The 24,979-nt window shown below is 54.6% G+C and overlaps 7 protein-coding genes across 7 annotated transcripts; 3 read left to right on the top strand and 4 right to left on the bottom strand.

Moving 5' to 3' along the window:
- Positions 1-2,365: 2,365 nt before the first annotated feature.
- On the top strand, positions 2,366-4,159 carry UCRPA7_4654 (putative hexokinase-1 protein; the record flags this gene model as incomplete). Its single annotated transcript, XM_007917205.1, has 3 exons — positions 2,366-2,997; positions 3,060-3,632; positions 3,685-4,159. 3 exons carry the CDS (start codon positions 2,366-2,368, stop codon positions 4,157-4,159), a joined length of 1,680 nt encoding a protein of 559 aa, XP_007915396.1.
- A 1,758-nt stretch (positions 4,160-5,917) lies between these two features.
- Positions 5,918-7,736, bottom strand: UCRPA7_4653 (putative transcriptional regulator vib-1 protein; the record flags this gene model as incomplete). The annotated part of the gene is made up of 4 exons (XM_007917204.1): positions 5,918-6,035; positions 6,517-6,568; positions 6,711-7,507; positions 7,615-7,736. 4 exons carry the CDS (start codon positions 7,734-7,736, stop codon positions 5,918-5,920), a joined length of 1,089 nt encoding a protein of 362 aa, XP_007915395.1.
- A 1,605-nt stretch (positions 7,737-9,341) lies between these two features.
- UCRPA7_4652 (putative glycoside hydrolase family 3 protein) lies at positions 9,342-12,501 on the bottom strand (the record flags this gene model as incomplete). Its single annotated transcript, XM_007917203.1, has 4 exons — positions 9,342-10,669; positions 10,727-12,001; positions 12,110-12,228; positions 12,452-12,501. The coding sequence occupies 4 exons, from the start codon at positions 12,499-12,501 to the stop codon at positions 9,342-9,344; spliced, it is 2,772 nt and encodes a 923-aa protein (XP_007915394.1).
- Positions 12,502-13,945: 1,444 nt separating this feature from the next.
- UCRPA7_4651 (putative n-acetylglucosamine-6-phosphate deacetylase protein) lies at positions 13,946-15,347 on the top strand (the record flags this gene model as incomplete). The annotated part of the gene is made up of 2 exons (XM_007917202.1): positions 13,946-14,994; positions 15,047-15,347. 2 exons carry the CDS (start codon positions 13,946-13,948, stop codon positions 15,345-15,347), a joined length of 1,350 nt encoding a protein of 449 aa, XP_007915393.1.
- A 312-nt stretch (positions 15,348-15,659) lies between these two features.
- UCRPA7_4650 (putative glycoside hydrolase family 31 protein) lies at positions 15,660-18,054 on the bottom strand (the record flags this gene model as incomplete). The annotated part of the gene is made up of 2 exons (XM_007917201.1): positions 15,660-17,837; positions 17,890-18,054. 2 exons carry the CDS (start codon positions 18,052-18,054, stop codon positions 15,660-15,662), a joined length of 2,343 nt encoding a protein of 780 aa, XP_007915392.1.
- A 1,343-nt stretch (positions 18,055-19,397) lies between these two features.
- Positions 19,398-21,849, top strand: UCRPA7_4649 (putative beta- protein; the record flags this gene model as incomplete). Its single annotated transcript, XM_007917200.1, has 3 exons — positions 19,398-20,717; positions 20,779-21,414; positions 21,472-21,849. 3 exons carry the CDS (start codon positions 19,398-19,400, stop codon positions 21,847-21,849), a joined length of 2,334 nt encoding a protein of 777 aa, XP_007915391.1.
- A 312-nt stretch (positions 21,850-22,161) lies between these two features.
- On the bottom strand, positions 22,162-24,562 carry UCRPA7_4648 (putative neutral ceramidase protein; the record flags this gene model as incomplete). Its single annotated transcript, XM_007917199.1, has 3 exons — positions 22,162-23,280; positions 23,335-23,865; positions 23,927-24,562. 3 exons carry the CDS (start codon positions 24,560-24,562, stop codon positions 22,162-22,164), a joined length of 2,286 nt encoding a protein of 761 aa, XP_007915390.1.
- Between the last annotated feature and the right edge of the window lie 417 nt (positions 24,563-24,979).

The following is a 24,979-nucleotide window of genomic DNA, read 5'->3' as shown; positions in this document are numbered from 1 at the left end:
GCGAGCTGTATCAGGCCCGCTGGACAGGGCAGAACGCGATGCAGAGATTCACGAGGCAACATGGCTATTCGGTCCGTCATGCAATGGCGTGTGAAGAGGGAATGATGGCAGCTTCATATAGCCCGAGCTCAAAGAATGACGAAGGTGTTATCAGTTGTTCCGAGCGACTCGCAGACAGAGATGACGTTCCCTTCGGCAAGATGGAAGACCACGATGCCGTGCATCCATCGAGCGTTGTCGAGATTGACACACAGATTGATTAGATGACTATCTCACTTTCCGTGCCTCGAGGTGTCACAGGAAGGATGACCCCGCAGATAGCCGCGTGGAGTCAAGAAAAGAGGCTGATTCTGCTACATAGTAGAGCCCCCGGCGAGCCCAGGCGAGCCCAGGCGATGCAATATCGCGGCCCGTCGTTGACGCGTCTCGTCCGCTCGGTGCTTGTCCAAGACTGCATCGTGGGGGGGGTTTTGGTCTTGTCAAGACGCAGCGAAGTCGAGCCTGCCCTTGCTGCCGCATACCCGGCCTGCAATCTACGAAGGTGTCAACTGCATTATTGCGTGCAGTGGCTTGATCGGCACGCGATGGGATCGAGGACTTTGTCTATTCCTGACTTGCTTTAGAATGGCATCTAGCGAACCCGACAGCGAGGGAGCATCGGCAGGGGTACAGGCAGAGTGCTACATCAAGCACGGTAGACTGCAAATTGGCGGTAGACTGCAAATTGGCGATAAACTGCCGCGCCGAGTCAACGCCGTGCGATTGGGTCTGGCGGGTCAAGCATCTTGAACATCTTGTATCGAATTGAGGCGGATGCAACTTTGAAGAAAATGGAGATCCACTCCGCACGCTGCCTCCCACCAAAGTTGCAGCAAGTTGCAGCTGCATTGAAGCTAAGCAAGCTAAGATAGAGAGGCTCTCCATCATTGTGCCTGGATTGGTTAGCCCAGGTTGATTCTGGGAACCCTTCATGGGTTAACGTTCTTCACCTAACCCTGCGGCTTCTCTTAACACCCTTCTCAACAGTAACCAAGAGTCACTGTCTGTTGTGTTGCGTGCGCCGCCACCACATCGAGACGAGAAGAGAGGCAACGTTACAGTTACCTCGCAACACACCACAACCGCCCGCAATTTGCATGTTCCTTTCCTGCCAATCCCCCCCCTATCCTAATCCATCCATCCATCCTTGGACACGCTCCTATCCAGCCCTATCACTACCTATCAGCACCAGCATTTGCGGTCTAATGTAAGGCAGGGCAGGCAAAAAAGATGTTCGCTCCATCAGGTTGTACCATGCCATGCCCTGCCCTGCCATGCCATCCGATTCCAATGCTGTCCCCCTGCTGCACCGATACTAGGCATACTAGTCCAATGTCATGCTTCTGCCGCCAATTAACGGGCGAATGGCCGCCGTGAAGTCCACAAACGAACTCTGAGACGAGCTGTCTCCTCCGTTTCAACTGCTTGCTGTTGCTCCAATTATACCATAGCACACCATAATACTGTCTTTTTGTCTACCATCTAGTTAACTTATCTCTATCGATCCCGTTTGTTACACGAGGTCACCTGCCCCTTCATTGGCTGTCCTTGCCCCGGGCCATCCATTGCATTGCTCCCCCAGACGGACGGGACCTCTCTCTTTGTTGGTGTCTCCCTTTAGGGCCGTTCCCCGATCCAATATCCCACCTCGCATTGCAGTACTGTACTCCTTCTCCTCGGGGCCAGAGATAGTTCAGAGTGGACTTGGAAGGGGACGCGTGCTCTTCTCTGCGGCCATCCTTCCCGTCTGTTCCCTCGTACCCTCTCAGCGGTGCCGCCGCACACTCCACTGTTGCAGCTTCTGGTAACCTATTCGGGCCCTTGGCACTGTGTTGGTTGTTGTAGCCAGCCAGTCCAGCCCAGCCAGATCAGACTTGACCTGACCTGTCTTGACTTGCCTTGCCTTGCCTTCCCTTCCCTTTCCCACCTGCCTTGCCAACGTACCTGACCGCAAATACGAAAGGGAACATTGGGGCGTTAGGCCGGGCCCTGCTGGAGTCTAATTGGCATCGGAAGGTTTCATTCTCATCCGCTTGTCCTGTCAGCCCTCTTGGACCATACTACTATTGTCTCGTCTCGTCTCGTTCTCTTTTCTCTCTGCTCACCTGTGCAGTGGAGCCACCAGCCTCTCTCTCCCTGGCCACCAGTCCCCGTATTGCTGCTGCTGCCCTCTTGCTGCTGCTTCGTCACTCGGTGGGAAGAATCATGTCTCAACAGCCTAGTTGATACTCTGATACTGTACACCCAAACCACCCCTACCAGTCTAAATGACTTGATATACCCGTCTTGCCATCCCCCGTTCTTTCTCCCCCCTCCTCTGGATGTCATGCAGCCGCTCATTTCTGCAATGACAACCCTTCGAGAAGTCTTCGCTGCCGCAGTCAAGTCCCTCCTGCGGGGGAAGTCCATCATCCAGGCGATCCTCGCCTTCTGGATAAGTCCCACCGCCTTCAAGGGGGGCGATGCTGCGGCGGCGGTCAACACCAAGAGCGACACAAAAGCAAATGGCGCCCGGCGGAGCGTCCAAGACTTCCTCAGGGAGGCCGAGGAGCTCTTTCTGCTGCCCATCGAGCGGGATCGCCTAAAAGAGCTCGCCGCCGGCCTCAAGGCGCAGTTCAGGGAGCGTCTTTTAACCAACCCCGCCTGCATGCTGCCCTCGTACAACCACCAGCTCCCAAACGGTATTGAGCGAGGCCAGTTTCTCGCCCTCGATGTCGGAGGCTCGACGTTGCGGGTGGCGTTGGTGGAGTTGAGGGGTCGTGAGGCTCACGGTAGCGAGAGCGGGATCATCCGCAAGAGCTCCTTCAAGATCACCCCAGAGATCAAGAGCCTGGAGGGGCTGGCGTTTTTCGACTGGATGGCTCAAAGAGTCTCAGAAACCATCGCCAGTTCATTAGAGCAGGACAACAGCCCCGAGAACCCAATTCTCATGGGTATGGCGTGGAGTTTCCCGATAGAGTAAGTCTCGATGTTTCGTGATGAAATAGCGCCCAGAGCCTGAAAATGCTGATATCACACAGGCAAACATCTCTCAAGGGAGGTTTGTTGCAGGGCATGGGGAAAGGCTTCTCAGCAGCCAATGGCCTGATGGGCCAAGATCTGGGCGAGATCATCAAATTTGCGTGCAAGAAGCAGCTGCTCCACGTCGAGCTGGCTGCCATCGTGAACGACTCGACAGCCGCATTATTATCACAGGCATACACCAAAGCCACAACTCGCTTCAGCCTGATTCTTGGTACGGGCGTTAATGTCGCAGTTCACCTCCCCGTCTCCACCGTTGGAAAGGATAAGTTCGGTGTTAGACCGGCTGACTGGTTCGAAAAGGCGAGCCATGTGGTTGTGAACACCGAGCTAGGCATGTTTGGCCATGGCATTTTGCCCGTAACACGCTGGGATGTGGCTCTGAATACTTCACATCCTAAACCCGACTTCCAGCCGCTTGAACACTTGGTCAGCGGCTACTACTTGGGGGAGATGTGCAGGCTCGCGCTGGAGGAGGCCGTGGAATCAACAGGCATGCTGGGCGGTGTGATGCCACCGTCGTTATTGCGTCCGTACACCCTTGACGCGGAGACTCTTTCCATAATAGAAGCGTAAGTGGACATCGCCCTCGTAATCTGTTAACACTGACTAACAGACAGACAGGGACACATCAGCATCACTTGAGACCGGCACCTCCACATGGAACGCCCGCCACCCATCCTCCACGAACGCCAGCCCAGCCGACATCGCTGCGATCCGCACGCTCGCCTCCCTCATCTCCCGGCGGTCCAGCGCCATCGTGGCGGCTGCCATCTTCGCGCTCTGGGACTTCAAGGCCGAAGCCGAGGCCGACTTCCTGCGGTCCCTGACCAGCGGCAGCGACCCCTCCAGACCGCAGTCCTTCGCGGCCGAGACCCAGGCCGAGCTCGACCTGACGCGCACGCGCGTCGCCTTCAACGGCTCCGTCATCGAGCAGTACCCGAACTACCTGGCCAACTGCCAGCGGTACATCGACGACCTCGTGTCGGCCGAGGCGGGCGCGGCGCCGGGCACGGTCGACCTCGTCGCGGCCAAGGAGAGCTCGCTGCTCGGAGCGGCGGTGGCGCTTGCGTGCCTGGAGGACGGGAAGGCCAATTAATCTAGGCCCAGCCCGATGGCCGGCCCCCCCGGTTCTCCGGAGATACACGTGGAAAAGGGAGGCGGCGTGGGGGGAAAACAAAGAAAAACAGCCACAAAAGAACTATACCAACCTTTTTGCATACCATCATGACATGGAATGGGATGAGAGAGAGAGAACCGAACCACGATCTAGCCCCAGGGCATATGAAATCAACCAGCATATATACCTACCTACCTACCTACCTACCTCATTTCTACCTCCTTGCCTTACTTCACCTCATCTCACAATCACCTCACTAATCTCCGCCTCGGAAACTCCTCCTATCCCCCCGAATGTACATAGACTTTCTTCACCCCTTGGGGGGGTCTAGGCCACTTCTCGAAACCGTTATTCTTTATTAACGAAAGAACGCATTTGACTGGAAAGCAAAGGGCTATATATATATACCGTATACATACACAACATCATCATCATCATCATCATCATTGTCATTTTCAGTCTTCATCTATACTAGGGTTTTAGCGAGCGAAGCAAGCAAAGCATGTCGGCAAGCATGTGCTGCGAAGCTGCGCGGCCGGGCTTGGCGTAGCAATAGAAAAATGTCAAAACCATTGACCACAGGGCCAATTGATAGGTAGACGACTAGCCAGCCAGCCAGCTGCACATCTGGCACCCCTGCTTTGCAAGGCAAGTCGACAGGGAGGACAGCTGCACAGCCTCACCGGATTCTCATTATAGCCACAAAAATAATCTCTTGTCTCCATGGCCATGCAGTAGCTATGACGATAACGAGCGGCGCGGACAGGAGTTACTGTAAGTGTAGGAAAAATGGCCGGCGTAATGATATCAGTAAAGCCATGATGGTTGATCGCTGCGTCTTCTCCAGTGTGCCAAGAACGATTCGGGTATATTCAACTATCAATCAACTCCTCCAAGCCGTTCCCGCTTCCCGCTCCACCTCACTAAAAATGCTGCTGGGAGATAGAGAGATACTGTAGGTACCGTTCCTCGACCACCTGCACCCACCCCCACTTAAGGTAGGCAAGGTACTTTCTTCTCTGCGCCTGCCCTTTTTAGAGTGAGAGAGAGGGGTCAAGGTCCCTGAGGGTAGTTTAGGTACCGCGGTACGGTTGCGCCTGCCCTTTCTCCTGCAGGTGGTCGTCCATCTGCACCACGTCCGTCCACCACATTGTTGCTTTTGCCCTTGCTTGGGTAACTTCGTCGTTCCTTCGTTCCTTCCTTCCTTGCCATCCGTTCCGTTCACCCCTCTTCTTTCGAACTAGAGAACCCTTGACCTTGAGCTCTCTTTTGCTCCTTCCCGGCACTTTGACAAGGCAAGGTTAGGTAGCTTCCTTCCCGATTTCCCATCCCGTGCGCTCTTGCGGAGATATGATATGATGATATGGTACAATTGGATTGGTAGGCGGGCGTTCAACCCAGTGAAATAAAAAATAAAAAAAATGAAGTGATAGGCCAATAACGATTGATAACGAAAGAGCATGGAAAAAGAACGCCTGATTCGTAGTCTCGTGGGGAAAATCAATCCTTCCCAGCGCAACCCAACGTAGTCCAGAATGCATGTGAGATAGACAGGTAAAATGATAGACGTTTGTAAATAGCAAGAAAAATCCTTAGGTGGGTGGGTATGAGGTGATTGATCGATTGATAAGGTGCGGTAAGGGGAAGGAGCAGCAGATAAGCCCTCTCCCACGGTTTGCGATATGCGTCTGCCTGGCCGATTTTAATCAATGCGACCAGAGTTTACGGTTCGCTCGCTCATTCGGCTGCAAAGTACCGCTTCGTCTTGCTGCGCACCTGCTGGGCCTTGATCTCGGGCGGGACAATGGTGTGGTGGACGACATGTGGTCGGTAGACAGCGTCCACGGGTGGCATCCTGTTTGGGTCTCAGATTAGAACTGTTCTAGATTCGCAAAGAAATTGCTAGCACCCACCAATCATCCAGACTAAGGGGGAAATACTCGTAGAGCATGTCTGCGCTTTCTAATGGGCTGCCATTGGCATTCTGCCCGCCACCTGAGGCAGGCATTGCCTTTGCAAATTGAGGAGAGGTAGTGTCTGAGTTCGAGCGATTCGGACTGCGCTCATCCTCGGATAAAGATAGGTTGATAGGTAGGGTCATGGGCACGGGGCGCTGTGTAGTCGAATTGCTCCGTGGCGTCGCTGGTACTGGTTTATTGGAACCAATTGACGACTCAGAGGACCAGGCCGGGACTGGAGGCCTTGTGAGGCTCGGAGACATCGCGAGCTTCTTTGATGGATGCGGGCTTTGCTGGCCATAGACTTGGGCCCAGTCGCCAGGTTGCTGCGGCTGTGCTGTTAATAATAGTTCGTGTAGTAATGTAAGTCAGTCTCACCTGTATATTGCCCAGAGAATGATATCTCTGCATATTCTGTGCGAGATCTCCCCTATCAGATTTGTGATTTGGAGTATGGTTTTGATTCTGGTTATGATTCTGAGGAGCAGCACTCGCTTCGCTGGTTGAAGTACTTCTCCTCTCCATCTTCTTGTCGCCCGTTAAAGGCACATCTTTCCTACTATCAAAATTACGAGGACTCCGGCCACGCACAATGACGGGGCCGGACTGGATCTCGGCGATCTTGAAGAACTCGCCGGCCTTCGACTTGCCTAGCAGGTTTATCTGTACGACATAGTGCTGTTGTAGACCCTTCCTTCGGCCGTTATTGGCCGTGGCGTGCTTGAACTGTAGACGCTTCCACGATACCGGGACAGATATCAGGTTATTGTCGAGCTCCTGGCCGGAGGCCAGATCCAGCGGCACGTTGGGTGGCGCACTTGCGACCTTGGTCTCCTCGCCGCCGTTGGCGACATTGGGGTTGGAGCTCTTCCACGGGATGGAGATGATCTCTGTGGTCTTGCCCTCGATGGACTCGATGGCGGTGATGCTGGCGGCCAGCTCCGCGACGGGGACCTGGCGGCCCTGCTCGTTGAGGACGTGGGCAATGTGCCGCGGCAGGGTGATCTGGCCGGAGCACTGCCACAGGTTGCGGCGGTAGCAGGTCAGCTCGAGCGGGCGGCCGCTGTTCTCGCCGCCGAAGACGTCCTCGGCCACGAAGAACATGCCATACAGCTCGGCGCTCATGCCCACCTCGGCGAACTGCCCGGCCTCGTCCACCACGGGGCCTTTCGCTATCGGGGCGCTGAAGCCGAGCAGCTTGTTATCTAGCTCCTGCGACGGCGACTCCTCGTTGAAGGGCTCGGCGTCGGGCGCCGCCTCGTATGGGCGCGGCGCAGAGTAGGAGAAAGGGTCCTCGAAGGTATTGAAGTTCTCAAAGTCATAGGAGGGCGTGAAGGGTAGCGGCGGTAGTCCGCCGTTGACGCTATCACTGCGAGAGGTTCACGGTCAGTAAGCAGATCTTCAGCTGGGTATGTCTCAGCGGCACGTGGGGGTGTCGGCTCTCGGACGATAGTGTAGTCAAAGAGAAGAGCTCACAGCAAGGCATCGTCAAAGTTGAGGTCCTGGTCGAATGCGTCCATGCCGAGCGACTGTCCGGCGGCATTCAGCCCGAGGGCATCGCCGGGGGTGGTTGTGGCCCCCGATGATAGAGCCGGCATGGCAGTGAAGCTTTCCATCTCATTGTTCAGTCCGCTGGGGTACGGATGCGGTCGTCTTGTCTGGCTGCTTGCTTGCTTGAATAGAGGATTTGATGATATCGTCAAGATCAAGAGGGACACAGTGGTAGCAGCCCTGTGAGGCGACGACGGCGAGACTGCGCAGGCGAGCAGCGGCAGTGTGAATGGGTTGCTTCGTGGTATTTTAATCTATTATCAAAACGTGGTAGGTATTAGAGTACAGTGAGTGGTGCAGCATCCCGACTCGGGACCAGGTGCGGAGAGAGAGGTGAAATGGCCTGCACAGAACTGGCTGGACTGGCTGGGTTAGGTGGGCCCCTTCCATCCTTTCAATGGCACTCTGGCTGCGTGCTGGAGTGCTGGAGTGCTGTAGTGCTGCAGCGTAGTTAGTGGAAGTGTCGTCAAAAGTGCACTAACGAAGGCGGCCAGACAGCAGTGCCGTCCCAAGCCCCAAGCCTGTCTTGCCTGTCTTGGGCGCTGTTAGCAGCGGCCTTTCCTATCAGCCGGGTCCTACCCTACCTAGGTACCTCTAGTAGGAACCTGAGTGCACGCCATTGGCTGCCCGCCCGGCTCTCGACACCACTAAGGAGGGGAAGTAACGCCGAGGCCGTTGGAGGCGCTAGGGGTATCAATGGGGGGAAAATGCCCAGCTAGGGGTGCTAGGGGTGCTAATGGTGCTCAAGTAGGGGGTGGTCTGTGGTCTGCCACGCCGGTCAAGGTTTGGTTGTAGGGCAGATCCCAGCCCTCCACCGCCTGTGCACCCAGTCAAACAGCCCCCAATGCGCCCTTAATATCCACCACAGGCCATTCGTGGGGTGCTAACTGTGGCCGGGGGGGGTGGTCCTCAGGGGGGGCCACCAGTGCGCATGTTCGTCCGAACCTTGTCTTCGAATAGGAGTTTTGGCTTGTGACGGGCAAAGATCTGGAGATCTCATATTCCCGTGCCCGAGATGCAGAAAATCTCATGCTTTAGTTCTATTTGCAGGATGCGTAGGTTGCTTAGAATGCTGACTTTATCTCCGGATGGTGGACTGTTGCCCCTGACAGGGACATCTTCCCCCCCGGGTTACACTGCGAGGGATCGAGGCTTTCCAATCTTAGCATTTCGGCATCTGGAAGCATCTGATAATCAGGTTCAATCGTCAGCCTTGCCAGAGCCCGGTAGTCGTTTCGGTTCTGAAAGGGGCAGGCAGCTAGAAATGCGGCACGCATGTCATCCTTGCACGGCTCAAAGCGGTAGCTTGTTCAATTGAAATGGTATGAGCAGAGTGCTACAGAATCGATCGAATCACACGTCAAAGGAGCACAAACGCCAGACAGAGTCGCATCGCAGGATGAGGATGAGGATGAGGATCGCAGAACCATCATGAGCAAACCTTTCATACATACAATTCCCCCTCTCGTGATAGCAAAAACCGCACAGGTTGCCGAACCCCTCGAATTGTCCGTCGTACACCGAGACGAATAATTTTGCCCTCGTCAAAATCGTCAAGTGAGATCAGGCCACTGAAAGAGGTCCCGTCAGCACGGTCTTGGGGGCGCGAAATTCACACCCGGGATATTGAGAGAAAAAAGGCAAGAAGATTGTCAGAAGCTCACATTCTCTGGAGAGTTCGTGATTTCCTCAAACGCTTGCAGCACATCGAATCCCATGGCCAGCAGCGGCTCATACGACTCGTCCTGCACCCAACTCAGCACACTCCGGACCGACTTGTGCGCCTTGTTCTGTCGAACGCCCATCAGGGCCAATCCCTGGAGCACGAGTGTTGCCTGCGCAGTCGACGGCACGACCGGCGCGACGATGCCGCCGATGGGTTCGTCGCCCAATGCGTGCAAGGCTGGAATGTATGTCGATAGATGACTCCCTGGGCTGCAGATGATGACTGTACCCAGGAGGCTGTCGACCGGGCTCTTGGCCCGCACCACGCCGCATGTCTTGGTCTCCTGAAGGGCGAACTTGTAGAGCTCCCATACCTCCGGATTGGCGTGTGTTGCAACATGGCTGAGAACGCTTTCGGCGTTGTCCAGGCCGTGGATGAGGTCAAAGCTAATGCTCGCTCTCTGAATGCTTTGTAGTAAGCCTTCGGGGGCGGACCAGCTACCAAGGTCGTTGATGGCCATGTTCGTAAGGCGTTTGGGGAAGGACACATCCCAGCCACTGTTCGTAAACCATGTCTTCAGCCCGGTGGTGTCATCTACCGGTATGCCGAGGAAGACGCCTGGCAAAGACATTCCGAGTTGCACCTTCTTCACTCCCCGAATCTGTGTCAAGCCTCGTAGCGCACGTCGATGGAGAGATCGTCCAATCGCGATGTTTCGCTTCGTCGGATCCACAAAGAGCGCCCCGACGATTCCCGTCCCCTTGGTAAAATATGTGGCGCAGAAACCATAAAGGGCTTTGGTACTGCTGTTGCGTACGACAAAGTGATTCTCCTCGATACTGGGGTTGTAGAGCTCGAAGGAAAGTGAGGAAGTGGTTTTCAAAAACTGTAGGTTCGGCGCACTCGCTCTTGAGACGGCGTGGATCAAATCGTCCAGTCCCTGCGCATCCCGATCTCTATCGTAGCTCTCTACGAGCCAGTTTTGTCTTGACTTCGTCACCTTCTTGCTCTTTCTGAGGGTTCCTGGAAGACTGCCTCGCGGCGTGAACTCCCCAAACAGAGCTCTCACCAGAGCGTGCATTGCCGTTTCCGTAAAGTCAAAGGTACAGATGTATGTGCCAACTGACTTGTCCATGGCGAAGTCATAAGGGGAGCTAACAGCGACGACCACCAAAGACTTCTTTTGGCCGCTTGCACGTAGCATGGAACACATCATGGCCACGTGTTTCGTAAATCCCGACTGATATAGATTGCGATTAGCATCTGCTGTCACGATGATAATAGTCGATGCTCTGTTGATAAGGTTCTCGTGTACTATAACATCGTTAACAAAGGCTTATCTGATTGGCAACATAAGGAGAAGAGCCATACCTGGCCGAACACCGTTTGCAGTATATGAAGTATGTAGAAGCTTTCCATTTCTGGCGCGGGCGAGAGATCTGCCTAGTTCTCTGAACACGCCTTCGCCGCTCATGATGGCGCCCCTGTCTCTGTGTGCCCATTTGTCGTGATTGCCACCCGGCTGGTCCTTTTGTCTTTTTGATTCTAAAATTTTCTGGGTGGCTGTTGATGCAGGAAGTGGTTTGACCAGAGGTGTCAGCAGCAATAGCTCTTCACCTTGGTCCATTGAATGAGATAGAGGCAACAGTCTGTCCTTGTCTCTCATCACAGTGATTGAGTTATCATAAGCCTTCCTAGAGAGGGCAAGGTGGCTGGGGTGGATTTTCGATAGTAGGGAAAGGCCGGGAGGGTTCAAGGCCTTCGCCCATGACGTGCAGGACGACTTCATGCGCAGAACACGCCTGATTGAGGTCATGATTCTCTCCCTCGTGATGATGTCGTTCTCAATACCGAGCTTGAGACCTTGTATGCCTTCCAGCTGGATGTCATATGCCTTGCAAAGCAGAATCAGATCACATCCTGCTTCAACAGCCATGACGGTGCCGCCCTTGACTCCTATCTCTTGGTATAAGGCCTCCATCTCGAGACATTCTGATATAGCTACGCCTTTGAAACCAAGTTCGTTTCTTAGGAGGTCATCGACGACTTGATCGGAGAGACAAGCATGTGAGACATTCATAGATGGGTTTGCAATGCCACAGCCACCCACGAAGATGCCGTCAAGGTTCCCTGTTGCGATTGCATTCCGAAACGGTACAAGGGCACTGAGGCTGAGCTCTTCCAGTGTCTGAGTGATGATGGGCACATCCAAGCTCGAGCCCAGAAAATCTAGGTTGCCGTATGTAGGGAAGTGCTTTCCGCAGGTTGCAACTCCCGCGTCTTTGTAGCCGTTGATGGCGGCTATGCCATATTGTGAGACCTCTTGTGGGTCATCACTCGTGGCCCGGACTCCGATGGGTTGGTAGCGGGCGTTGGTGAGGACATCCAGGACGGGACCAAGCATAAGGTTGACTCCAACAGCCGAGATCTCGGTAGCTGTGGCTTTGGCTATCTGATACGCTAGCTCTGGACTGCCGGCTGCGGCCGTCCCCATGGAGCTGGGGAACTGGCAGATGTAGTCCTCGTCGAAGAGGCTGTTGACACCGCCATTTTCTTGGTCGAGAGCAATCAACAAAGGATGTGGATGACCGGCCTGATGGGCAATAGTCTGTAGCTCTTGGACCAACTTTGCTGTTTCATGAGCGGCTATAAGGGGATCAGTAGTCAGTATCAAGATCCCGAAACAATTGAGTTGGCCAACTGTCGAAAGCAAGGCAAGAAAGGGGCAAGGGAAACGCGGAGGCGCTGCCTTACATTTTAAGTTCTTAGCCGTGAGTATGATGGAACCTAGATGATGTTCCTCGATGAGGTTCCGTATCTGGGGCGTTACTTCTGTGCCGTCCCATCCCATTAACAGCATCTGGCCAATAGCCCTAGCACGCGATGTCAGCGCCGCATATCCTCATCTCAAACACGAGCAAGCCACTGCTGCAAGGGGACTCCGTTTCCGGTCCCCGGCGGGCGGGCGATCCACGCAGGCAGGCATCGAGGCATCGGAAGCCTGAGCCCGCCGTTGAGGGACCCGGATCCTCGGGGCACACACCATGCAAGCCCACTGTCTAGCAAGGCGAGGGCATCGAAGCGAGAGGTACGTACCAGTCCAAGTCCTGCCATAGTGGGTCTAAGTCACCGTTCAACTTAGCCATCGTAGGTGATTACGGGTGGATTGGGGGATTGGCAAGATGTCCGCTATGCTATGCTATGCTATGAAAAGGTACATTCGTTCAGCTCTAGCAGGGCGGTGGTTGCTTCTGGCTGTGGTCACGTTGGGGCGGGCATCCTCCGTCCATGCGGGAGATCGCCTGGCTAGAGCTTGATGGAGGGAGGGGGCAGACGAAGACGACAAGTGATGAGAGGCTGGCCGACTTGCTGTTCGATGCTGGCAGCTGGTGGCTGGAGAGAATAGGAAATAATTGGCACTATCACTAGGATACCCAGGGCCCAGGTGTAACGACAACGTATATGATCAGCTCGTCTCAGTGCGGCGCCCGTCAGGAACGGCAGCGTTAGGTATTGAAATGCGGAGACGCTTCAACAAGCACTGGGTGAGCCTGTTGCTGACAGGACAGCATGCAATGCGCCGGCCGTTGTGATGGTGAGACCGGCGGCTCTTCACTATTGGCTAATGAGAAGGCGGCACATTCACAGATTAGTTCTAGAACAAATGGAAACGCTAAACCCAGATAAGAAGCAACCTCAAAATGCCCACTACCTAACTAACTATCCGGCAACGTTACATCACCGTCCCAGACAGACTCACAGAACTGGTGATGGTGATCCTCACGTAAGGGAATGCGTGATTCTCCAAGATAACAGGTGAATGAAGAGTCTAACACACCTAGTCACTAGCCTACTTACCAACCTTACCTCACGCAGCAGCCGGCGGGCGTGCTAGGGTAGCACACGTATTATCGCCCACCCCAAACTCAACGTCGCACACACTGAGACAGTGAAACGGATCAAGGCGGGCGGCCAGATCGATAAAGTTTTGCCGATCCGAAGACAATGCGGAATCATGCGCCAACCAACCAACCCAACCCAACCCAACCCACTCGAGCCACTCGCTCGCTCACTTGTAGCACCTACTAGGCAGCTGGAGTGCCTGGACGAATGTGAGGCGATAGCCCCAGCATGTGGACACTTGACTGGGGCGAGGCCGACTGTCACTCGAGTCACTTGAGTCACTCACTGTGCTGCACTGTGAAGAGACCTCTGGGCCTTGGAACCAGGTCGGTGGCGGCCAGACCCTTGGGAACGATGCATCCAACTTCCACGAGTAGGTCCGGTCCTCTCGTGTACAGTAGGTAGGTACCTTTTCCCACAGTTTTCCATCATCGATTCGCGACCGTAAAACGGACCGTGACTGGGCCAAATCGGTGATCCGGTAGCACTAGACTCGGACACCATCGGCCAAAGCTTGGTATCGTCACTCCGTTATCCAGGTTAAGTATAATCTCTTGCCGTCATCCTGCTTTCCCCTTCCTTTCCGTCGTTCCTATGGAGCAGCCAAAGAATCAGAAAAGGACATTCGTCCAACCACTCCATCGTCGCAAACACAGACACTCCTATCCCCCGACCTAACCCCTTATCATGCCGTCCCTTGTCACGCAGACACCCAAAAATGGCCTCACCAAGTTTACAAACTGCCGCTTAGTGAGGGGCAACTCGTTGGTGTGGGAGGATCTGTGGGTAAGCTCAGTGACGGGGAAAATCATCCAGAGCCAGACCGCATTCTACGATGACTTGGTCCTACCGGAAGAGACAATCAATCTGGGAGGGCGGATCCTCTCGCCCGGTCTTATCGAGTGTCAACTGAATGGTGCCTTCGGCTTCAACTTTTCGACCGTATTCCCAGAGATGTCGCAATATGGCAAGCGGTTAAGAGACCTGAACAGAAGGTTGATTCAAACCGGTGTTACGTCCTACATTCCGACTGTTACGAGTCAGGCAAGCGACTTGTACAAAGCCGTTCTTCCCTACCTTGGACCATCTGGCGCCAACAGACAGCCGGAAGACGGTGCTGAATCACTCGGAGCACACGTCGAAGGGCCGTTCTTGAGCCCAACGAAGAAGGGTGTTCACAACGTGAATATTCTCAGGGAAGCCGAAACCTGGAAAGATCTCGAGGATATGTATGGCGCGGAGAACATCAACCCTGAGCTGGCAAAAGGGCCGCTGCCCGTCAGGATGGTCACTGCAGCTCCTGAGCGTGGCCGCATGACAGATCTTGTCCCGGAGCTGACCTCGCGCGGTATCATTTACTCTATCGGTCATTCAGAAGCGACCTACGAGGAGGCATCTAAAGCTGTAGCCGCCGGCGCGACGATGATCACTCATCTCTTCAACGCCATGCGCCCTCTACACCACCGAAACCCAGGCATTTTCGGCGTGCTGGGTACTGCTGAGAGCCTTCCGAGACCATACTACGGTGTTATCTCGGACGGCATGCACCTGCACCCCACGACGGTCAAGATCGCGTTCAATGCCTATCCGGATGGCTTTATCCTTGTTACCGATGCAATGCATATTGTCGGTCTGCCGGATGGCAGTTATGAGTGGACGAATGGAGAAGCAGGCTTCCGTCTCCTGAAACAGGGCTTCCTGGTCACTCAGGAGGGTTCAGATACTATTGCTGGAAGGTAGGTCGTTCTCGAGCAGTGCCACTATAACCAGCTTCTGACTTGTCGATAGCTCCATCGTTCTGATCGAATGTGTCAACAACTTCATGGAATGGACTGGGGCTTCGATTCCCCAGGCTCTCAAGGCGGTGACCTCTACACCTGCGGCCATGCTGGGTCTTCAAGGCGTCAAGGGCTCTCTTGAGCCGGGCGCTGACGCAGATTTTGTGATCTTCACTGAGGAAGAGACCAAGACCGGCAGCCCCCGTCTAGTGGTCGATGAGGTCTGGAAGTTTGGAACCCGGGTCTTCGAGAAAGATGAGCCATTCTCCCCTGCTTCGACAGGGTCGCCGGTGCCCGCTTATTCTGCATAAGCGCAAAATCTTAGATGGGTAATGTTATGTTTGAGACTGTAGAGGAGTTAGATACCATTTGATGAGGCAGCTTAAAAGTTGGAACACAACCTAGAAAAGAGCATCATACCACAGAAGATTGATACTATGACACCATATTAGAATATTTACGATTTACGATAAGATGTATCATAGAAATAGACAAAGACGTCAGCGATGTCCATGTTCTTGAAGTAGTTATTTTCATTCAGAATTCCCTGTGCAAACAGTATGTTGACCATCAATCTATGATTCTAGAGTTTCCTTCCGCGCCGAGTCCAACCATCCAAAATGTCATGTGAGAGATTCAATTGCCTTCGAGGCGTTCTCATCCACCTTGCGCCCCTTTTCGCTGAGAGACCATCTGCCCTTCAGCATGCTGTCGTCTTTCAACTTACCGTCACCCCCAAGCTCTACATTTCCGAGATCTTTCCCGGTGCTATCTACGAGAGAGGCCTTCGCGCCTTCACTTGCCTCATAGAGACATACCTCGAGATCTTCCGCATAGTCATACACAGCGCCCTTTACAGACTCGCTGCCGAGCAGCAAGATCGAGTTTTCTCGCACATATAAAGGCAACGTGCCAAATCCATGCTTCTCTGTAAACCATCCCGGGCCAGTCTTCACTTCATTGGTGAAGTACGACGTCCAACGGCCTTTGGGTAAGTAGAATTGCACCTCGCCAGACTCCTGGAAGATCGGCGCTGCGAGTAGGCTGTCACCGATCATGAACTGGCGATCGAGGAACCAACTCGTAGGGTCGTCAGGAAACTCGAGGCACATCGCCCGCAAGCTGAGTGGCACACCGTTGGCAATCGATTGTTTGGCCTGTGCGTATAAGTAAGGCATGAGCCTGTTCTTCAGCTTTGTCCACCTGGCGAGTGTCTTGGAGCACCCCTCGTCGGTTTTGTCGTCGTCATCGATGGTCCACGGCACCCGATAGCTGCTGCTACCATGCAAACGGCTGTGCGAGCATAGCAGGCCGAATGCAACCCACCGCTTGTAGATCCAGGGTGGTGGATAGCCCTCGAAGCCGCCAATGTCTACAGACCAGAAGGCGAATCCTGAAAGACCGAGGGAGAGTCCACCGCGCACCGATTCGGCCATGGCCTCGGGCGTCGACTCGCAATCTCCACCCCATTGCAGCGGGAACCTCTGAGTGCCGGCACACGCGCTTCTGGCGAACAAAACAGCCTCGTCGGCTCCGTAGCGCTTTTGCAAGGCCTCGTACACTACTTTGTTATATAGGAAGGCGTAATAGTTGTGCATCTTCTCCGGGTCGAGACTCGAGTCGTGCCAGACTACATCGGCAGACGGAATGCGTTCGCCAAAGTCCGTCTTGATGGCGTCTACGCCTTGGTCGAACAAGCCGTTCAAGCAGCTGACATACCACTCGACTGCAGCCGGGTTCGTGAAGTCGACAATGCCCATGCCCGCCTGCCACATGTCCCATTGGAAAATGTCGCCGTTCTTGCGCTTGAGGAGATACCCCTTCTCGGCTGCCTCCTTGAAGGCTGCGCCATATTGCGCAATGTACGGGTTGATCCACACACATACCTTCTTACACAAGCCGGATGCTTTCAGGCGGGCTATTTGACCTTTCGGGTCAGGAAATTTCTCAGAATCAAAGACGAAATCCGTCCATGTAAATGCCTTCATCCAGAAGCAGTCATAATGGAAGACGTCCACCGGGGTATCGCGGTCGCGCATGCCTTCCAGGAAGGAACTAACCGTGGTCTCATCATAGTTGGTCGTGAAGCTTGTGCTCAGCCATAATCCAAAACTCCAGCTGGGGACTGTTCCTGGCTTTCCAGTGAGAATTGAATACCGGCGTAGCACATCCTTGGGTGTTGGCCCATAGATGATGTACCACTTGAGTCGCTGGCCCTCTATGCTGGTCTGCACACGTGTAGTTCTCTCACTGCCAATCTCGAGATCCACCTTGCCAGCATGGTCGATGAAAATGCCGTAGCCGCGCGAGCTCAGCCAGAAGGACACGTTCTTATACGCTTGATCGCTTGACGTCCCCCCGTCCGCGTTCCATAAAGACACAGACTGGCCAATTTTGTTGAATGCTCCAAAACGCTCCCCAAGACCGTGGACAGACTCTCCAACAGCTAAGCTGGTTTGTGTGAAGATGTAGTGTTTGAAGTCCCTCATGTCCCCCGTTTGTTGGGGGTTGCTGGGTGCCGGATTGTACGCGAGGCCGACGCTGCGGCTGAGGAGTGATGTGAGCTCCTTCGAGCCATCGGCACTGTGGAAGCGAATGTCGAACGTGTGCTCATCCGGATGAATCGTAGCTGACAGAGCACCAGAGCTTAGGGTCGTCCCCTTGCCGCTGCTCTCAGTGACCTTGGGCTCGATCTTCTGCTCACCACCCGGGAAGAGCTCAAAGTGTGGCCCCCTATTGATAGCACCATCCCAATGGGTCGTCTCGACGGAGATGATGCCATCGGTCTGGGCCTCGATGTCCTGTGCCGTTCTTTAGCATAAGGCTTACAGTAAAGCAATTGGGTAACCTTACGATGGTCAGAGTGCTGAGGTTCAGCGTGTCACCTCGTCTCATGATCTTCTTGGTGGGACACAGCAAGCTCAGGCCCCTATCTGTTTTCCTGATATTGTGCACATCCTCGGCATATTCTACCCTCATACCCTCGGCCACCAGCCACATGCCATCGCGAAACTTCATGACGTAGATTTGCGACCAAGCCGATTAATTGCTCAAAAATGGACGGCACAACACTTGTTGCAAACTTGACTGCGTTCGTTAAGGAATTGAAAAGATGCTCAATGCGAATTTATGAGACGTCAAAGTCTCAACTGTTGAGACCACAGCGAAAACCTACGACGATCCTACCTCTGAGAAGAGCTCGAGAGCTCGAGCTACCCCTCTGCTCTGGGTTTTCTCCATGTCTTGGCTTTTCCCCAATATTCACTTCGTCGATAATGCCGATTGGGACGGTGTTGCGGGCCGAGAGGCGTCAGGAGTAAGAGGAAGAAATCAGTAGTGGATTCGTCCAAGACGAATCTACTGCAGCAATCCATGCTGAGCGACGTGAGTATTCCCCGAGAATCTGCCATGAGTTGCGACTGCGGTGAATAGAGTGAGTGGACTGGCGGGGAACGTCCTCAGTGTGTGAGGCCAGACCGGAGTAGAGTGGAGCGGACGGTCGTTGGGTTGGAGCGGGTTTTATAACCGACGGGTCATTTTCTCCCGCCAGTGAGCGGGCTGCAGCCGTTGCGCTTATAAGTCCAAGTACCATGTCACAACCCCATGATGATGATAGCTTCATCGCCGTCGGCAGCCGGAGCAATCGACCCCGCCCTTCATGTAAACTGCTTAGCGGCCTCGATTTCCCCATAACCTACCATTTTCCACGAGAAGTAGCTGCCGAGTCCCCTGGCTGGCTTCAACGGCTTCCCCAAATCTCCGCATGCACCACCACCGCCACTGCCGGCTGCAATCGAGCAAAGCTTCTCCTCACGACATCATCTCGCTTGGGCTACTGCAGACTTCAGGCTATGTTGACCTCTTGTCACTACTGAGGTGATATACTATGGGGAAGACCTGCAGCAAACATGTGCTACTTGCGTCTCCTCTCATCAGAAGACGCTCTCTGCCATGGCTTACAACATTGACCGGTACTCTAGCAGCCTTCCCCGTCGCTACCCTCCATCGAACCTAACGGAACCGATCAACATGATTCCGTTAGACCTGCAGAAAGCCAGGGGTTTCTTGCATTCGCCTCTGCATTTCCAGAAACTTGGGAACTTCCACCCCGACTATCCAAGATTACCTTGCCCGGTTTCCCCATGCTCATCATGATCTTCTGCGGAGAAGGTCCTCTTTTCGACATGGGCTGGGCCATCATCGTGGAGTAGCTACTGCTCCAACCCGGACGACCCGTGTGGTGGTGTCACTACTCTGGGTACTCCATATAATGGCAATGCCCTCGCTCACTTCTTCTACTGGAGCTGTTCCGTAGTCCTCAACCGCGGTTTGTCTGACCCAGAGCAAACTCCTCCTCGACAATGAAGGGAATCTACTCGACCTTCGCCTCCCTGGCACTCGCCAGCGTCGCAATTGCTGCTGGGGCGGACTGTGTTCCTGTCTACAAGAATCCCAATGCCACGGTAGACGATAGGATCGCGGATTTGCTCAAGCGCATGACCATCGAGGACAAGACTGCCCAGCTGATTCAGGGTGATATCTCCAATTGGATTAACACGACCGATGGCACCTTCAACGCGACGGGTTTGGAGTGGAACATGAAGTATCGGGCCAGCATGTTCTACGTCGGCTATCCTACGAACTGGAGCACGATCAGCAATGGCGTCAAGATCGCTCAAGACTATCTAGTTCACAACACGACTTTGGGTATTCCGGCGCTTGTTCAAAGCGAGGGTATTCACGGCTTCCTGATCCCCAATGCGACAATTTTCAACTCTCCTATCGCTCAAGCTTGCTCTTGGAATCCCGAACTGGTCGAGAAGATGGGCAAGGCCATTGCTCAGGAGTCTCTTGCTCTAGGCGTCAACAACCTATTCGCCCCGCTCGGTGATCTGGCGCGTGAGTTACGATTCGGTCGAGTTGAGGAGACGTATGGTGAGGACGGATATCTGAGCGGCGAGATGGCCTACTCGTACGTCAAGGGCTTGCAGTCTGGAAACGTCGCAGCCATGGTGAAGCACTTCGCTGCCTTTGCTACCCCTGAGCAGGGAGTCAACACCGCGCCCGTGCACGGAGGCGAGCGCGAGCTTCTCACAACCTACTTGCCATCCTACAAGCGAGCTATTATCGATGCTGGCGCTTACACCATCATGTCTGCGTACCACTGCTATGATGGCGTCCCTGCCGTTGCGGACTACCACGTGCTCACCGAGATCCTGAGAGACAGCTGGGGCTTCAAATACTTTGTCATGTCTGATGCTGGCGGCACTGACCGTCTTTGCAACTCCTTCGGCATGTGTGAGGCTAGCCCCATTGACTCTGAAGCAGTCACGTCCATGGTCCTCCCATCCGGCAACGATGTTGAAATGGGCGGTGGATCATACAATTTCCAGAAGATCCCTGAGATGGTCGCAGCTGGCAAGCTGGATGAGAAGCTCGTTGATCAGGCTGTGTCCCGTGTTTTGAGGGTCAAGTTCGAGATGGGCCTGTTTGAGAAGCCGTACCAAGGCGTCGCGGAGGATGAGGCATCGAAATATATCAATACTAAGGAAACGATAGAACTTGCACGCCAGCTTGATACCGAGTCTATTGTTCTATTGGAGAACCACGAGGACCTCCTGCCTCTGAAGAAGTCTGCAAAGATTGCTGTAATTGGCCCTATGGCACACGGCTATATGAACGTGAGTACCCCCTAGTGGACGAACGATCTTTGTGAATACTATTGTTAACGACCATCCTCAGTACGGTGATTATGTTCCATACCGATCACAATACCGGGGTGTCACCCCTCTCGATGGCATACGGGCAGCCGTTGATGACGAAAGCAGCGTGTCTTATGCTCAGGGCTGTGAGCGCTGGTCCAACGACGAATCGGGCTTCCCTGAAGCCATTGCTGCCGCCGAGGGCGCTGATGTCGCTGTTGTCGTTGTCGGTACCTGGTCCCGCGACCAGGGTGAGCTGTGGCAGAACCTCAATGCAACCACCGGTGAGCATATCGACGTGGCATCGCTGAATCTCGTTGGCGCCATGCCTCGACTTGTCTCCGCAATCATCAACACAGGCAAGCCTACCGTTGTCGTCTTCAGCAGCGGAAAGCCAGTCACCGAGCCCTGGATCAGCACCAACGCCAGCGCTCTCGTTCAGCAGTTCTATCCCTCTGAGCAGGGTGGCAATGCGCTCGCTGATGTGCTGTTCGGTGATTACAACCCCAGTGGTAGGCTGAGCGTCAGCTTTCCGTATGATGTTGGGACAACACCAATCTACTACGATTACCTCAACTCTGCGCGAGCCTGGCCCAACCCCGGTCATGCGTACCCCAATGGCACATTAGTATTTGGCAGCAACTATGTCTTGAACACTCCTCTACCACTCTACGACGTGAGTTTACCAGTTCATCTCAGAAGCCCACACGGAAATGCTGATAGAGATTTATAGTTCGGATATGGCAAATCCTACAGCACCTTCTCCTATTCCGAGATCACTCTATCCAAGAGCACCGCATCGTCCTCCGACACCGTGACAGTGTCCGTAGACGTAACTAACAACTCCACACGTGACGGCACTGAAGTCGTGCAACTGTACGTCAAGGACCTGGTCAGCAGCGTTGTCGTGCCCAATAAGCAGCTCAAGGGCTTCGCCAAGATACCCATCGCTGCGGGCGCCACCGAGACGGTCAAGCTCGACCTCAAGGTGGCCGATCTCGGCCTTTGGGACATCAAGTACAACTATGTCGTCGAGCCGGGCAACTTCACCATCTTCATTGGCAGCTCGAGTGCTGATTTTAGGGCCAATACGACGTTGACCGTGGTGTAGATGGGATAGCACGGACATAGGGGTAAAGCTCACGTAGGATAATAATAAAACATTCACACTGATAGAACACATCTGATTGCCAAGTCATTTTGAAGTATGAGTTGCTTAATCGCCATGATCATTATATGCACAACATTTCTCATATATAGATTCCAAATCCTCGTCGCCTCGCTACCCATCTGTATGTACATCTCACCATATGTACAGGCTGATCACTCTGTAACAGTCATGATCTCATATGCAAAACACGCGCAATTAGCAATTAACATCAAATTTAGACACCCACTACATCACTCAACAACCTGAACGGCCTCATGTCAGCGTGAACGTGTTACTCGTCCCCGTAAACGCCGTCACGCTCCCAATCAGCGGCTTATAATCGCCATTGTACCGAATCCGGTACGTCCCCGGCTCCGCGTAGTCCTCCGTCTCCCAGCTGATGACCACCTCGCTGTACCCAAGCAGCCAGTTGGTGCGCGTCCACGTGTACACCAGGAACCAGTCGTAGTCGCTGCGCACCTGCGTCCACGTCGAGCCGTCTGCGCCCAGCTTCTCGACCGCCGCGTACGTGCCCTCTAGCCGCAGGTTGTTGCGCGGATTGGCGCCCACGAACGTTGCGTTGACGACGGCGCCGCGTGTATATGTGGCGTTTGGCTGCCCGGTGCACTGCCCGAACGACTTGCCAAGCGGCGCCGCGTCCTGCACCACGCCCGTGATGAAGCTCAGGCTGCTGTTGCGGTTGTCAGGCGGGCTAGGGCCTGGCGCCGGGGCGCCGGTCGCGGTCGGCGCGAGGTACTGCAGGTTGCTCACGGTCAGGTTGATGTAGGCGTCCAGTTCATGCGGGCCGTACAGCGTGCTGGCGCCCTCGTAACGCTGGATGCCATACTCCTCGGTCGTGGCGACGTAGTGCGCATACGTGTTGGCGGGTCCGCCCAGCACGACCATCGGCTCGGCAGTCGGTGACAGCTTGAGAGACTGCGCGGCGGCCTTGACAGCGTTGCGCCAACGGCGTCCGCTCATGGTCGTTGCCTCAGAGGGACTGATGATGATGACGAACTGGCCGACGCGAAGGGTCTGCACATCGACAATATTCGGACTCCAAGCATAGGGAGTGCTCATCTCGCCGACATCAAGAAGTACAGGTTTGGGCTCTTGGCACGCCTTCTGCTCTGCGGTGGGAGCCTTGAGAAGGCTGCTCACAACTGCCCAAAGTGGATTGGCATCGGGCGAGCCCGAGTCTGCCTGGGTGAAATCGAAGGCGCCTGGGCCGTCAGATGTGCCAGCAGCGAATGAATAGCCCAACGCTGCGGGACAAGTCTTCGCTGCCGTTCCATTGGGGAGCTGGAAGTCCCAGAACGACATGTCGTGGTAGAAATGAAATGACTTGACAGTTGAACCGACTACCGCTGTTGAGACGGTATCGAGGGAGTCCTATGAGATTCTGTCAGCATCTATGTTCAGGGAGAATAGGGGTCAACAACATACATAGAGAGATTTTGCGCCGGCATATTGCCTTCGCCCAATTTCGTAGCAGCTCGTCACGCCCAAATCAAGGTTATAGAACAAGGGCCCACGGCCATGGCAAGACTGCGACTTGCCATCTGCGCAAGTGCTGTTCTCAAAGCTACACATCTGACCTGAACCATCATCACAGTAAGCACCCAGAACGTTCGGCGTCGTATCACCAACATTGGCTTGCGAGAAGCCCGCCACGAAGCCCGAATCAGCACTGTCATCTGATGCCACAGCCTGCTCGAACAGGTATGCCGCCACACCCTTGTTGTCTCCGGACACATGTGTATTATTCTCAAGCATGGATGTGCCGTGAACGGGATACCATGTCAACACGCCGATATTCTTGAGATCCGACTCGCGCTGGAAGCGCAACAGCGTCAGGGTTTTGTCGGTTGAGTCGCTGTATTGAGCACGCTCGGAAGCCGGGTTAGCAAGGTAGGCGTATAGACTACGGCTGAGATTGCCATCCGTCACGTTGACTGTGCCAAAGTCGAGATACCCCTAAATAAGAACCGTGTTAGTCAAATAGGAGGCTAGCCACGGCGAAATGCTAGGGGCTGACCGTGGTGAGTGACTCATGCGCTCTCTTGATCGAGAGCAGGGCGCCATCGACAATCGCCTGATAACTCTGCTTGTCAAAGCCGAGACTGGTTACCTGGGGTAGGAGATAATTGAACCAGGCTCCAGGGCCGCTGTGAGAATGGGTGCCAGTCACAGCCACGTTCGACTGGCCGTACATGGAGTAGCCAGAACCCAGAGCAGTGAGACCCTCCAGGATGCCATATCTCACAGCCGTGTCGCCAGACTGCGTGTCTAGGATCAGATACACGAACCGGTCGTCAGGATTATTCACATCGCCAACGATGAAAGCCCTCGAGTAGAGGCGCTGGCGTAGTCCGGTGCCTGTCTGGGCCAGGGCAGCATAGCCGGCAAAGTTGATCTCCACCACGGGGCCCGTGATGTCCGCCTTGCCGACTCCAATGAGGTACTTGTCTCCGGTCGGCGCAGCTCTAGTGTTCGCCAAGAGAGGCCGTTCCGGCTCGTCGACACGTTCCACTTCGGGCACGGCATCCCGAGGGGACTCCCTTAGGACAGACAGGGCAAGCAGGGCAAGAGTCAGAAACGACAACGCGGCAAAGACGGTGAAGATGCCGCGTCGTGGTGCGGCAGCACCTTTGGCCGAGGATGGTGGAGCCATGTTAAGATGAAGCTATTCACCTTCGAAGCAGCTTTCACGATGCGATCCAGCGTTTCGACGCGCGGCGAGGGAAGTGATCGACACGAATACCTTCTGGACCGGGGCGCCCTCACCTCTTTTAACCTTTCTCTTGGCTCTCTCGTGCAACAAGCAAGCAAGCAAGAAAGCAAGCAGGTGCAGTGGAGAGCTTGCCGCGTGCCGTATCTGGTGGCAGTATCGGGGCAAGTGCCATGGTTGATCATCAGGATTCGGGGACACACTTCCCCTCTTATGGATGCAACCCCGAGCGGTGCAAGCAGGACGAGAACAAACGGCGCGGCCTGAAAAGCAGGTCCGCGATCTGGGCAGGCGAGGAGGCGTGGGGACGCTTGTCCTTTGCCTCGTTACCTGGCCGCCAGAGACACTTTTGACGCACTC

This window comes from Phaeoacremonium minimum (genome assembly GCF_000392275.1).
Source record: "Phaeoacremonium minimum UCRPA7 unplaced genomic scaffold PA7_03_scaffold_359, whole genome shotgun sequence".
NCBI classification, from domain to species: Eukaryota; Fungi; Ascomycota; class Sordariomycetes; order Togniniales; family Togniniaceae; genus Phaeoacremonium; species Phaeoacremonium minimum.
The sequence above is the reverse complement of the archived record's forward strand: the minus strand, read 5'-3'. Positions and strand labels throughout refer to the sequence as shown.